General features: G+C 41.5%; 1 protein-coding gene across 3 annotated transcripts in view; it reads right to left on the bottom strand.

Moving 5' to 3' along the window:
• The window catches only part of cadm3 (cell adhesion molecule 3), a 171224-nt gene that overhangs the window by 5923 nt on the left and 150436 nt on the right, over positions 1 to 14865 (bottom strand). The window contains exons 8-10 of one of the 3 annotated variants that reach the window (XM_036138591.1): positions 5760 to 5932; positions 5006 to 5362; positions 4557 to 4577 (exon numbers count right to left, since the gene is read on the bottom strand). In XM_036138591.1, the coding sequence (XP_035994484.1) occupies positions 4557 to 4577; positions 5006 to 5362; positions 5760 to 5932 (551 nt within the window). The remainder of the gene's footprint in view (positions 1 to 4556; positions 4578 to 5005; positions 5363 to 5759; positions 5933 to 14865) is intronic. The other 2 variants (XM_036138593.1, XM_036138594.1) reach the window with 2 other exon arrangements.

Genomic DNA, 14865 nt, shown 5'->3' on the forward strand with positions numbered 1-14865 from the left:
ACCCTCCATTCAAATTGTTTGGGAAATTTGCCGTCTACAGCTTCCTTAGGTGAGCGGGAACAAACATAATTTTAGATGTTGGATGAAATCTCATCATCTGCAGCTATTGTTTTTTTGTTTTGTTTTTTTTTTAATTGTTATTCTTGACTGTATTTTAGAGAATTCAAGTATCCTATTGGAACCTTTTGGTGCTCCAGGACGACCAGGAGGCCCTGATGTGGAGCAGGCATGGGACGGTTCCTGGTGTCAAGGTGTTCCCAGGTCCTTTCCAAGCAGCCACAATTTATTGATAAAAGTTGATTTGTCCTGGCATTACTATTCATTAATATGACACAAATCATGTGTCAGATACCTTAATCTCCTATACGTTAATATGTGACTTAGCTTCATTCTCCAGGTTTGTCCACACAAACTTTGCTTCCACTTTGCTCTAAATAAAGGCATTTTAAATATGAATAAATAAAAAGTATTGTTAATAATATCAATAAAAGAATAATAGGAATAAAAGTAAATAGTTTTTTGTTCTCCCTAAAGCTTTTGCTCCTGAGAAATTTGCTTTCCCTTCAAAAATACTTCAAAAGGTTTAATCATGAACGACCGTGTAAACATTTCTGTGGCAATATTAAGATATTCCATCCAACTGGAAAAAAACGTATTATTAATATGCAAAGAGTGAATGCATGCATTTAATAGCCATCGAAATATCGCATCCAAGCTTTGAGATTGTGATATTTGCATGCACTGGTACTGAGATTTATAGTATCGTAGTACTACTACTACCAATAATAATACTAACACTGCTACTACTACTACTACTAATAATAATAATAATAATGATAATAATAATTGTTGGTATAATTGTTGTTGCTGTTGTTGTTATCATTATAGTCTGAAGAACACATTTTATTCTTGTTTACTGAGTCAAAGTATTTTTGGACAGAAATATATCCATTATTCTCTGTATTTTCTTATTATTTTTCTTACTCTCATCATCGACAGAAATGATAAATGTTCATTTGTGAACCTTGTGAATCACGTCAACAACTGCTTGTGTGCCGCTGAGAAAAAGAACCTCCTTCCTAATCATTGAAAGACTGGGAATTATCCCAGATTCATGTCATTCACCCAACAAGGCGCCGGTTTGGTACGTTATTTGTTCCCACCTTATTTCTTTTACACTTCAGCCACTCTCTGCTTGGAGCAGGCATCAATTTTCAGCCAAAACAATTTAGTACGGGCATTTATTTCGCCTGTCTTTTTTAGGCCGTGTAAAACCCGTGGGTCTTTGTAAGAAAGTCACTTAGATAAAATCCACCCTGAAGCGGCACTTCTCGTGCGCGTGGGACATAAAGAGCGTAAAACACTGTGAAATAAAGGAGAGAAGTGGGATTCCACTGAGTGAGCGTTTGAAGGACCAAACAAAAGGGAAACAAAAAAGAAAAAAAAAAGAAAAAGGTCACTCGGTGACCCAGTGAGATTACAGTAAGGAGGCACAGTGGCAAACGCAGATAAAAACCAAAAGATGGCGGGGAAACAAAGGAGATTACAACCAGCTGACATGGTGAGCACCCAACTTTGCAAGAAGGCATAGCACTTCTGTTTCTTAGAGAAGTGTAGGACCCGACAAGAGCTAACCGACAGAGAACAGGAGCACAGTGGAGCAGCTCGAGGAGCGAGGGAGAGGTGGGAGGAAAAGACAAAACACACTGAAAGTGGAACACACAGTCTGAATGGCCGGCGTGGAGGTGAGAGGGGCATGCTGACGAGGCGAGAATAAGAATGAGCCAATAAATCCTGCTGTCAGCATCAAAGGAAAGCAGACAAGACCCAAGAACAACCCAAAGCCAGCGCCTGCACCTGCACCAGCCTGACCGGACTGGCCGGACACACACACACACACACACACACACACACAGGAAGTGGGACGATGTGTAAATGACTTAGACGTTAGATACGAGTGCATGGTGTCTGCGTGTGTGCAGTGGAGGTTTGTGCATGTACTGCTTTGCCATGTGGCTTTGAAAAATGGATCTTTCTGCTCCAGAGTTCAACATTTGTTTTCTGGCTGGAATATCACAGAATCACAGAAAAACACGGGTGCATCTCGGTGAACTGGTATATTATCGAAAAGTTTACTTCTTCAGTAATTCAGTTCAAAAAGTGAAACTATACAGCAGGGCCAGACGAAAATTCAAATGCAATATATATTCAGCGATAAACATGTTGTGCAATAGAAACAAAAAGGGTCAGTAAAAGGTTCAATAGAAGAACAATTTTTTCACTTTCTTTTGCATTCTAGCCTATAATGGTGGTTAACACTACAGTCCTTAAATCCTCACAACCAATCACAATGCAGACCCAGGAACACTCCTTCACCAAGCTCCGCCCCCTTCAAAAAGTTCAGAGAGCACGTGTTCTTTTTAAAGTTTTAACTTTTTAAAGGTGCATAGCCACGTTATTTAACTTTTTTATTAATACGTCTGTAGCTCACTCTGGTTGCATACAAAGTTTTTATGAAAGTTTATCACGTCATGCTGGCATATTAGTAGTTTACGCTTTGTTCTTGCTCAATTTGTTAGTGAATAAAGCCTTTCGTGTTTATTTATAATAACAACGGAAGTACGACACTGCATGCACAGGGGCTTAACAAAGAAGCGGCTAACGGCTGTTAGCGTCTCCCAGCGAAACAATGAAGTATGTTCCAAGATCTAGTAAAAATAAAACAAATAAAAAAACGCAAAAATATATGATTCCAAGAGGGAATAGACTGGAATGTCACTGGGAATACAGTACGAACGTTGGTGTTCACTGAAGCAGACGCTAAACCCGCCGAGGTTCAGATGTGACCGCAGAGTGGATTGACGTGAGTAAATGTTCTGATATGAGGCTGTTAAAGTTTTTGTAGATTAGCTTATTTAATTAATAAGGGTTGGTCTTCGATCACACCAAGCTGCTGCTTTACTGCGAGGCATTGCAGAGGGTCAGGCTCGGTCCGGCATTATTTATTACTGCTTTATTAATTACGCAAACTGGCATTATGGTAGTTCTGCAATACTGTCGCTAGATGGCGCCACATCTGTTTATATCTGCTAATCGCACCCTGTCCTTGGCTCTATTTAGCCATCAAAACACTATCAAGATGGAGGATTGGTGTATATAACTTTATTTTATCATGATTAAACAGTTTTTGGTCTTTGTTACAAGCATTCAACGGGGCTATATACCTTTAAAAACTTGCAGTTTTAGTAAAAAGTTGATTAAATGTTGTAAATTACAGTTACAGGATTAAATTTGAATTTAGTTTTTGTGTGTTCTTTAACTAAAAAAAGGTCATTAAGCAACGGCAAAAAATGGCCAGAGCTGTGATTAAAATATATGTTTTGAATGTGTTGATAATTATTTAGATCAACCCATATGCTTCATATTTTATCAATATGCTTTTTTTCCTATGCTGTCCAGCCCTACTATACAGCATATTATATACTGAAGGCTCATTACAAACGGACTGATATATAGTTCTTTTATTGTCATTTTGATGTTCATGGCTTACAGCTAATAGAACCCCAAAATCCAGTTTCTCAGAAAATGTTAAGATCAAACCAATAAAATATGTTTCTATATACGGAGTTGTGGGCCCACTGAAAAGCACATCCATGCGCTGTGCAGGATGTGCACTCAGCCATCGGCATGTGGCTCTGTAAGGCACAAGGGAAGCCCGGGTTGCCTTAATAACAGCCTTCAGCTCAGCTCCAGCTCATCCGGTGCCTCTCGTCTTTCCCCTGGCAGGTTTCTATAGATTCTCTATAAGCTTTTTGATCAGGCCAGCCTGTTGGCCGTTCTAGCACCACGGTCATTAAAGCAGGTATGTTGGGTTGTGTGGACAGGTGCTGAGCCCTGCTACAAGATGAAATCAGCCTCTCTGTAATTTCCTGGTAGACGGCTGAAGCCGCGGATGCTCCTGTGTTGGGCGTTGCTCTCACCGAGCCGTCCATTAAGATGCTGGGATGCAGCATTCTGTGATCAGACATCTTTTTCAGCGATGACCTTTGGTGGTTTGGCCTTATTGTGGAGGATGCTGGACATCTGTTATTGTGTAGGCCATAACATAAACATCAAAATGCTTTTTCTTTTTCTTTTTTTTTTTTGTTGGTCTTATGTAATAGCCATATATTAGCTGTAAGCCTTAACCTTCAAAATGAACATAAATAAATGCTTAAAATATGTCCCTCGGGGTTGCAAATTTACATATGTGAATTTCCATTTCTGAATTAAACTACTGAAAAAAGAGAACTTTTCTGTTATATTCCAATATATAAAGATGCACCTGTGTGTGTGTGTGTGTGTGGGGGGGGGGGGGGGGGGGGGGGGGGGGCTTTCATTAATCATTCCGCTTGACTTCAGATCCCTTGCACAGATGTACATTTGCTTTTTTCTCCCACAGACAAAACCAAACAAGCCCGTGTCGCACACAGACAGACGCACAAACATGGAAGACATAAACGACAAATACCCACACAGACATGTCACTGCTGGGGAAAAAAAAAAAAAAGTTATACCTGTCGAGTTGCGTGCATCATCTTCTCAAGATGAGTAGATGGATGGTTGAATATTTAGATGGATGATGGATGGATGAATGAATGGATGGAGGAGCGGATGCGTGGATAAAGAGGAGGGGTGCATGTTGAGGATGAGGGGGTAGAGGGGGTGGGGGGGGGTGGGGGTTAAGGTTTGGGGGAATATCAATAAGAGGAAGGAGGACAACAAGAAAAAAAAATAGCATGAAATAGCTGCAAACAGCCCCACAAATCCAATGTGCGTCCATTATGTGTGTTTTTCTGCGAGCGTTTGCATGTGTGTGTGCATATAAAACAAGTATCTCTGACAGCTACGCGGGTCGGTGTATCGAAGGAGAAAATAACAAAGCAGTGACTTTAATGGTTTTGTCCCCTTTTTCCACTCCATTACTAAGCGTCTCGTGTGAGTGCAAGTGTGCAGTTGGTTTTACCTGTGACAGTGTAAGCTCCGCTCGTCTGGACGGAAACTGAGGGGGCGGGCGGGGTGGGGGCGGGGGTCGCGGGGGACGGCGGGCTGAGCGGGGGGGAGTCAGGGGAGAGAGGCAGGTCGGGGAAGAGGGCGTTGGAGAGGGCGGTGGTGGGAGAGGGCGGCGCGGTGGGAGAGGGCGGCGCGGTGGTCGAGGCTACAACCGTCGAAAGGGGGGAGTCGGGGGAAAGGGTGGAGATGAAGTCACTGAAGTCTGACCCTGAGCCTTGGAAGACGTCAGGAGGGGAGGAGGTCAGGGGGACGGTGGACGTGGGGAGAAAGGTGGGGACGGCGGCGTCTGTGGAGTCGGGGTTGTTGGGGTCTTTGTGGGTGGGGCGTGGGGGTGGGGGGGTGGAGTGTGAGTTGCAAGGCGGTGAGAAATAGGCAAGCAAAGCGCAAGAGAGAGAAGAAAAAAAAACAAAAAAACAGAGCGACGTATGGAGCAAACACAGCACATCCACAGCCGAGGGGGGAAAGATGCGCAATGATATGCGAAAGCGGTTTGGTGGTTGTGGTTGCACGGTTGGATGAGACAAAAACAACAAAACAAACAAAAAGAAAATCAGAAGAGAAAAAAAAAGAAAGGTGGACGTACAAGCAAAAGCCACAACATAAGACAGAAGAAGTAGAAATCAAAGCATGATGAAGAAACGTAAAAAAAAAAAAGATCCCTGTCTCCACAACAGTTCCCCCCTTCTCCTCAGCTTTTCTCCCCTTACCTTGCACCTGTAGCGTGTACGTCCCCATGCCCGTCCCTACTGTGTTCCTGGCGTGGCAGATGTACTCGCCGTTGTCGGATTTGTTGAGCATCGAAAAGGACAAGAAAGCGCCCTGAACTTTGGCCAGCGGGGGGAGCTCTCCGTCCTTCCTCTTCCAGGAGTAGTCGGAGGGCCTGAGACAGACGAAACAAGAAACATGAGCGCTTGATGTGCACCGCTAGCCGAGAACGTAAGGCAGCAGGGGAGGGAAAAGATGGATAAAGCTGCAGAGGGGAAAGAGAAACGGGCTTCAAGGAGAAGAAAGAAGAGCCGAAGGAGAAAGAAACAGAACAGAAGAAAACCAAGTGAGAGTAAATAGGAGACGGAGGAGATTACAGTGCCTTGCAAAAATAATCTCCTGAACATTTTGACATTTCTTCGTGATAAATGTTAATCTTATTTCATCAAGGTTTCATGTTATAAACAACACAAAGTAACTCATAATGGTGATATGGGAAACAATTTTTTTCACTGATAAAATCTAAAAAGGGGTGACGTGTATTTGAATGTGGCCCTTTTTACTCCGATACCCAAAAACAGAAACCAGCACAGCAAATTATTATCTCTGATTAGAAAATAAAGTGCATCTGTGGGGCTGTTTGCATTGTCAGTATGCCTCAGCTACATGATGCTGAACCTCTTGCATTGTTGTCTTATGGGTCGGAAGCTGAAACGCGTAGGAACAACTGTGCTAGAGAACAAATATGAAGACCAATGAGAGGAGGAGACTGAAGTCCACGGTAACTCTGGATGAGCTGCAGAGAGCCACAACTCAGGTGGGGCATTTTGCTGAAACTATCAGTCATTACTCTGCAACACTGAAACGTATGTAAGAGTTGCAAGAGGAGAGAGAGAGACAAGGGCTGGTCAATACAGAAAAAAAACAACAAATCGATAAAATAGAAATCATATTGATCGATATCGATAATTATCAACAAATTCAAAATATAGATTTTAAGTGCCGTCCTGGCCATTTTATGCTGTTGCTTAGTGACCTATTTTTAGATACAGAACAAACAAACAATGAATTCAACCTCAAACCTTTATTCACCCAACTTTTTACCAAAACTGCAAGTCAAAAAAAAAAAAAAAAGAAAAGAAAAAAAGTGTGCTCTCTGAACCTTTCGGAGGGGGCGGAGCTTATCGGCAAAGCGTTTCTCTGTCTGCGTTTGTGATTGTAACGATGTAATATTAACCTAACCTGACTCCGCCAGATGTATTTCGTTCCGCCTAGCTCCACTCACATAGATCTGGGACATCGCCTGTTGAAAGTGATTTCTCCAACCAATATAATGGTCTGGCCAATCAGGACGCAGGGCTGGAGTTTCATAGATGTGACGTAGTGGAGACGCGACCATGACATGAGACTGTTTTGATAGCAATGGCGGCTCGCATAGAGGAAGCAAGCGTTACCATTGATGCTGCTATTTCTTTTGTGTTGTCCAATCTACCTAATATTGTTTCATTAAAAGAACATCAGAGAACGCCTCTGAAGGCTTTTATTGGTGGAAACCATGTTTTCGCCCTTCTCCCGACCGGATTTGGCAAGTTTTGTTTTCCGGGGCGCGTCTGTGGCGGAGCGGTTAGCGGTTAGCGCGAACCATATTAGGAGGCCTTTAGTCCTCGACGCGGTCGGCCCGGGATCGACTCCGACCCGCGGCGCTTTGCCGCCTGTCTTCCCCCCTCTTCCTGTCAGCTCACTGTCAATAAAACGTGTGCCACTAGAGCCGCAAACACATTAAAAAAATATGTTTTTTCCTGCATCGCTTTCATCAGCGTCACGGGTTAGCTTCGGTGTGAGTGGTTGAAATAGCACGTCGATAAAGATGACAGACAAGTGGCTTATCCAATCATATGCAAGGATTTTTGATAAGCCCCAGCCTTCAATAAATGCAATTCCTATGGAGAGATCCCAGATGTATGTGAGTGGAGCTAGGCGGAACGAAATACATCTGGCGGAGTCAGGTTAATATTAACCTACATGATAGGCTGGAATACAAAATGAAGGAAAACTGTTATTCTATTGAACTTTTTATTGACCTTTTTTTTCTATCATTGATATACGTCTATCGATCGATATATACTGTTATTGAATTATCGTCCAGCCCTAAGAGAGACAGAAGGATTCCCATTTGCAGTTTGCCACAAACCATGTAGGAGACACAGAAAGAAGGTGCTCTGGTCAGACGAGACCAAAATAAAACTTTTCTGGCCAACGTGCGACACGCAAAGCTTGCACCTGATCCTGGATACAACACATGAAGCTAAATACGGGGCTATCCTGGAAGAAAACCTGTTTAGAAGGTTAAATAAACTTGAGAGTTCCAGTAGAACGAGTCTAAATATACAGCCAGAGTTTCAACAGAGTAAAGCATATTTGTGTGTCGGAACAATCCAGTCAGAGTCCAGAGCTAAATCCAATAGAGAATCAGAAGACTTGGAAATGGAAGTTTACAGTTGCTTTCCATCCAATCTGACTAACCTTGAGGTAAGTTGTGAAAATAAAATCCTGAAAAACAAACCATTTGGTGTTGGTCTCTCACAGAAATTTTACAGACGAAACGTTGAAGTTAGCCTTTTTTTTTTGTTTTTGTGGCGACGTGCGAAATGGTCCGGGCGGTACGGACGCCTTGGCGAGGCACCATAAAAGGAACTGAGTGGTGGAGAGGTGAAAGTTTCTGAAGCAACGAGAAGGAAAGACGATCAGAAAGACATAGGTGTTCGCTTGGAAACGAGATGAAAAGAAATGCAGGGAGAGGGAGACAACAGAATCAGCATTTCAGATCTGCCCTTGTTAGAAAAATCCATTCAGCGTAACAGATTGTATATGAGAGAGATAGCAAGACGTGCCTTGATAAAAGAATCAATTATGCAAATGGGAAAGTCCTTAAGGGCCGTACAGTAATTACAATGACGGCACGTCTGAATCAGGGACAGATCTGGAGGTCTTGGACTGATTAGTTGCTCTCTGAAATGTGCACAAAAAGGTGCAATCTGTGGATTTAAAGCTTTAGTTAAGTGAGGATTTGTTCCCCTCTTCTTGTCATATGTCAGTTCATACCAAATATATAAAAAAAAAAAAGACTGAATAACCTGAAGCTGGAAACTAACGCTCTCTTTCTTAATCTTACTTAAGCAAAAAGCATAAAACAAACAAGCGTCGAGTCCCTCGACACTTTTGCGTTCGCCACAGGAACACAGACGAGGAGCTCACGTGCGCAGTCAGCTCTCCCAAGACAAATAAAAGAAAAGATTATGCAGGCATTAAGCATTTAAAACAAGTGCGTCTGGTTACCTGCTATAAAATGTAATCAGCTGTCGTATAAGGCTGCCTCCGAATGCGACATAATACGCAATTAACTGAACAATTAACTTCGCATTTAACGGCTGTTGCTCGGGTTCTGTTATTGAATATAAAGCTAATCTCTTTTACAGCTGCTACGGGTCAGAACTCAGGGAACCTGTCACATGACGCATGTGTAAAAATCACTTTTTAATGGATATAAAATCTGATTTTTAGCGTGAACTTTACACTTAGCGAGCATGTTTTAGTAAACACCTCCATGAAGTAATGAATAGCTTGAAGACATTTTTTTTTTTACTGTAATTACGGTTGCTTGATATTCCTCTGTCTCCCGGTTTTAATTATTACCACCAAATGTGAACGCTTTTGGTGTTTTTGTTCTATTAATGTGGGATTGGTTCAGTTATTCTAATAAGATCGTCCTACAGCAACACTGATTTTTTTTTGAGCATCATGTCAGCAGACGCCGTTATTTGTCGAAGAAAAGATTTTCATTTTATTATTAGCTTGATTAATATAGCTTTACAAACTAGATGTTACCTTTAAACAATAGATAAAATAATGATTCAAACTTTAAAGCGCTCTTCTGTACACAGTCGTACAAGTTTATTTATTTTCTTTTTCTAGTAGACAGACGCAGTTGAGCTGTTTTGATCGCATTCGCTCTCAGCAGCGGAGTTTTGGGGCTCATAAGGCAGCACGATTCAGCAAAAGAGCTCTGATGCTGTTACTTCCCGCCAAGCATTAAAAGTCCAACAGTGAAACTCAGTGGTGGAGCACAAGAAAGTGAAGCCATTTGGCGTCTAAAGACAGATATTTTCTCTGTGCTTGGTAACGGCAGAGGGGATCAGAGTCCAAAACAGACGAAGCTTTCATTTTCTCTCCTGCTTTATTTAAACACGCTCTACACCCTTATGCTTTATAGAGCACTGCTAAAAGTGCCACACTCACTTAAATATATATATATATATATATATATATATATATATATATATATATATATATATATATATATATATATAATTTTTTAAGTATATGATATATAAAAAAAACTAAATGCATAAACAATGATGTCTTCAGAAACATATTACAACACAATCTTATGAATATCTTTTTTAATCATGCATAACTTTTATGTTAACACCTCTGCATCAATAAGGTAATTTATTAAAACTTCACTTCATGTCTCTATGTTGTAAAAGAAAAAATATATATATTCCTATGATTTATTGCTGCATTCTGTTGTGAAATAAATTGAACTGTCACTTTGGCTCGTCAAACGGACCCAGACATCTGATTGGTTAATCTGAACAGCAATTTAGCCGTAGACCAATCGTTTCGTCTGCAGCAGTGTTCGCCCTGCACACTGACTTTGATGGGTTAGTTTGACAGAAAAAGATGATGTGTAACAATGCGGGTCCATAATGATTAAATTATATATAGAGATATCTAGATATATCTAGATATCTATATCACTTTTACTGTCTGATCAGTTTGTGCATCAAAAAAATTATCGAAACAGTAAAAAACAAAAAAAGGTTCTTCCTTTGTAGTTGTCAGGACTCGTGGCATCAGGTTGACGCTGTGACAGTTTTTGATATCGCTGTCACTAGAGGATACTGACAGGTCAGAAATGACTTTGACGCAAAGAAACACCAGTTATCAGAGTAAAAATATTTTACATTTCTGCAAGGTGAGGTGAGGTGCTGTGGAGTTATTATCAGTAATAATTATCTTACTGTAAGGAGACGGAGCTCAGGTACCTCAGAAACACCAACTTTTTCTGGATATTCGAGCTAGCAGCTTGTCAAACTGGAGTTTTATCATCAGTTAATTTAAAAACTTTGTTTTTATCTTATACACTATATATATTTTTTCTCATTAGACTATGATTTACATTGCAGTCTACTGTGCTGAGGATAAGTGAAAAATACCTTTTACCCTAATATCCACATAAGAAAACACATCCTCTAATGAAGAATATGTAGTTTATAAGGCTTAAAAAGTCTTCCTATTTCTACCAAGGAGGGGGATAGGACTTTTGGAGATTAACTGGTCCGTGCTCCTCAACATTTCTTGTGACAGCAACCTGGGCCTAATTTCTCATGCTCAGACTGTCCTCAGTGCAGTCCTAGGATTAAAAGTAACATTTTTAATCCCTAACCCTAACCCTAACACCTCCATAGAGTTAAAAATAAATACTTGATCAAAAACAGAATTACTTGTTGCGCTTAAAATATGGCGCAGATATTGAAATGACTCCACAGCTTGGTGTACACTGATAAAACTAAAATAGTTATGAATCTGGATTTCTGGAAATAAAAGTAGTAAAGTAGATGAGAAAGCGCCAGACACCAGTTACTTGGCTATCAAGGCCTATTAACATAGATGGTCACGATATTGTGTTCCTTGACGTTCTTGGATGTGGGAGGTTGTTCCTGAACTGGGCTGTATCCGCTGCCCCAGCTTGAGAGTTGCAGCTCTGAGTGCACTGATAGCCACTGGCTCACCACTGCAGCCTTTACTCTCCATTACGTCTCTATTTCCTCTTTGAGCCCTTAGTATTTCTGGGGCTTCTCGAGTTTCTTCTTAATGTTGCTCTCAATCGCTATTTGGAGCTACCACTCCTGCAGTCTTTTATGCTTCGTCCAATGTCCGGTTGGTTGGCCCTTGTATGTGCCACGCTGCTACATGTGTGGTCGTTCTTGTTTTGTTTGCCCTGCTTCTCCTGTGCCGGGCGCACAAAGCGGTCGGCGGTGGCAGCGCTCACTTCCAGAGCCATCCGAAAGCTCTCTGCTATGTACTAAAAAGTGCAAACAATGCTTCCGTAAGAAGCGTCATCCAAACAAAGCTGTCTCTTGCAGTAGGACTCTGCGCAGTTATGTTGTTAGAGGACTTTTCCAAACATTGCACAGCGCAGATCCAAGCAAGAGGCAATGAACCGTTTTCTTTTTGACTGTAAGCCCGGAGATATTGATGCAATTTCTGCTAGCTCTCCTAGATAGTTTGTATAGAAATCCAGTGATGCCAAAATGTGTTTTGTTTGTGTTTGGGGTCCAGTGCAGAAACACTGCAGGATGGAGAACACCACATGATGTATTTTGCAAAAATAAAATAAAATCCATCATGTCAGTCGGTTCTCCCAGATAAACTATTTTTGTCCTTTTTTTATTGTTTTGCCATTATTTCACATTACAGTGCTCCTAGACTTGTTAGAATGTGGGATTAATTGCTCTATTGTGTAGAAAATTACTGATTTCGAGTGCCCAGCATATTTTGTGGGTGGGGAGTCAAAATAAACTGTTTAAATTTACATTATTTCATTTGACTCCAGTTAAAAGCCATAATTTTTTCCTTGCATTGAAAATTAAATTTGTTGTATTGGTTTATATTTTTTGTTCTTATTTTGATTTGATTATAACTATATGATGTTAGTTCCTGTTTGATTAGGGGGAAAAAAGAGAGAAATGCATTATTTTTCCAACCCCAAATGTGAAAAAGACCTTGCGACTGAAACTTGTCTGAACGGTGCTGCAGCAATCCCTCCAGCAAAAATGTCATGTGGCGCATCGCTTTGAAAATTCAGATGTCAGAGAAGGGTTAGCGTAGGTACAGCTGCAAAACTAGTGGTTCTCTCATTGTAACCATGGACAGTAAGACTGATGTAAAGCAAAGGCAGCCGTGTCCTAAAATAATTTTCAGCTTAGTCTAATCTTATTACACGCCTCCTGCTGTTTCCTAAAGCTGACCATGACCTTGCACACTTACAGATGCAAGCATGAAATAGGTTTGAGTTTTTCCCAACCTTCTCGGCTTTAAATGTGTTAAATGAACACGGGGGAGACGAGCTGAACTTGTAAAATAAACGAGCGGAAATGTGATGATGAAATTGTGAACACCTGTTGGCCGCGTTGATCAAACAGATAGGAGATATAATAGATTGTAGAGCCACCTCTCCTTTCTTGCTGCTGGGCCTCAATGAAACAGGAAAGAATCGGATACGCTTAGCCGTCCTTTTAAACCCGAAACGATGAAACTACTCAGGAAAAAAAAAAAAACGAAGTGTGTGTAGGGGAATGGAGGGTGACATTTATTGAGTCTGATTGGGGAGGGCAGCTCGGCGGGAGGAGAAGGAGCTGAGTGGCTGGGTGTGTCGGAGGAAAGGTGTTGTCGCGCTGATTGGGTTTTGACTGACAGCTGCAGGGGCGACCTGTATCTGATTTGATTGGACACTAGCTCATCCACAAGCGGCGATTCACACAACTGAGCACGCTCCCATCCTTCTCCTTTTTTTCTATTTCACACACACACACACAGAGTTCCCCTTGTTTTCTCTCTCGCTGCCTGTCTTGGTCATTTGTTGCTTGTCACCATATCTTTCTGTCTCCCTTCCACCCACACGTCGCTCCGCTCCACTTCCCACTACCACTCCTATGCGCCTTTGTTTGTTTTTCTTCCTTTTCCGCCTCTCCCATCTTCCCATTCTCTTCTATTGTGCACTTATGTCTTAAATAGCTCTTTCTGAAACTTTCTCTTTGCTCAGTACAATATTGTATGTTAAAGAGCGCGTCACAATTTTTTTTTTATTTCTCCTTTTCAACTGTGTTCAGGCTTGTAATTCAAAAATATTTGATTTTACTTCTATGACAGAAATTGAGAGATCTTTATGAAAGCATAAAAGTATGAAATGCCAGCTGAAGGCAGTCAAGACACAGACGAAAGTTCTGTAAGAATGATATTTTCAAATACCTAACCAGGGTATTAATGTATAACACATGTCCACTAAGTCAAAAGTTGGGTGGCAAAGTCTAAAGCTTGTATCTAAGTAAAAAATTACTCTTTTCTGAGCCAATTAATACAACGAGGACTGTGAAGGTCACAGTGGACAGTCGTCTGCATTGTTGATGGCTTTGCAGCAATCCCTCATAGTGAGCATGCATGTAGCGACAGTGGAGAGGAAAACTCCCCCTTTAACAGGGAGGGAAACCTCAAGCAGAACCCGAACCAGGCTCAGTGTGAACGGTCATCTGCCTCGATGTTAGAGAAGACAGAGCAGAGACACAGAAAGCACAGAAGCACACATTGATCCAGGAGTACTTTCTATGTTATGTGGTAATAGCGGATGATCTGTCTCCCCTGGATGATGTCACAGCTAAGAGAACACCAGACCAGGTGTACCTTCTATGAAGAGATAAAATGACAGAGAACAAAAAGCTAAAAGCTGAAATACCAACATGCCAATGCCCTTCCTGACGCAACGAATGTAAGACGCTGATTTTTTTTTTCTACAGGACCAAACAGGGGGGACTCTGATTTGAAAACAAAGGGAAAACACTATTTTCATTTTTTTTCTTTAGGTTTTCTGTCTCTAAAATGCGATGATATTTGGCCTTAAAGTATATTTATAGAATCCCATGAACTCTTGCACTGACAAGTCCATTATGACAAGAAAGAGCCATTTATTACTGCAGCACGGGGCCATTCCTCTTGTAAGAGCATGCATAATTCAAAAGGATGGTTTCATCCACTGAGTGCTATTGTATCGCAGACGAATTTTCAGCAGATCTGCCCCCAGGACTCCGTCATAGCCACTCTTAATGTATTGGTGCACATATGCAATGACAGTCGCCTCCTTCCTATCAGCCCCCACACCCCCTCTGTTTTTTTTTTTCACCTGACAGTCAAACTTAGCAGTCAGTCTTCTTCGTCGGCCCTCCCGCGAAGCGCTGACAGGGCGACGACGGCGGAGTAGGCGAGGGATGA

The sequence above is a fragment of the Fundulus heteroclitus genome, chromosome 6 (genome assembly GCF_011125445.2).
Source record: "Fundulus heteroclitus isolate FHET01 chromosome 6, MU-UCD_Fhet_4.1, whole genome shotgun sequence".
Taxonomy (NCBI): Eukaryota; Metazoa; Chordata; class Actinopteri; order Cyprinodontiformes; family Fundulidae; genus Fundulus; species Fundulus heteroclitus.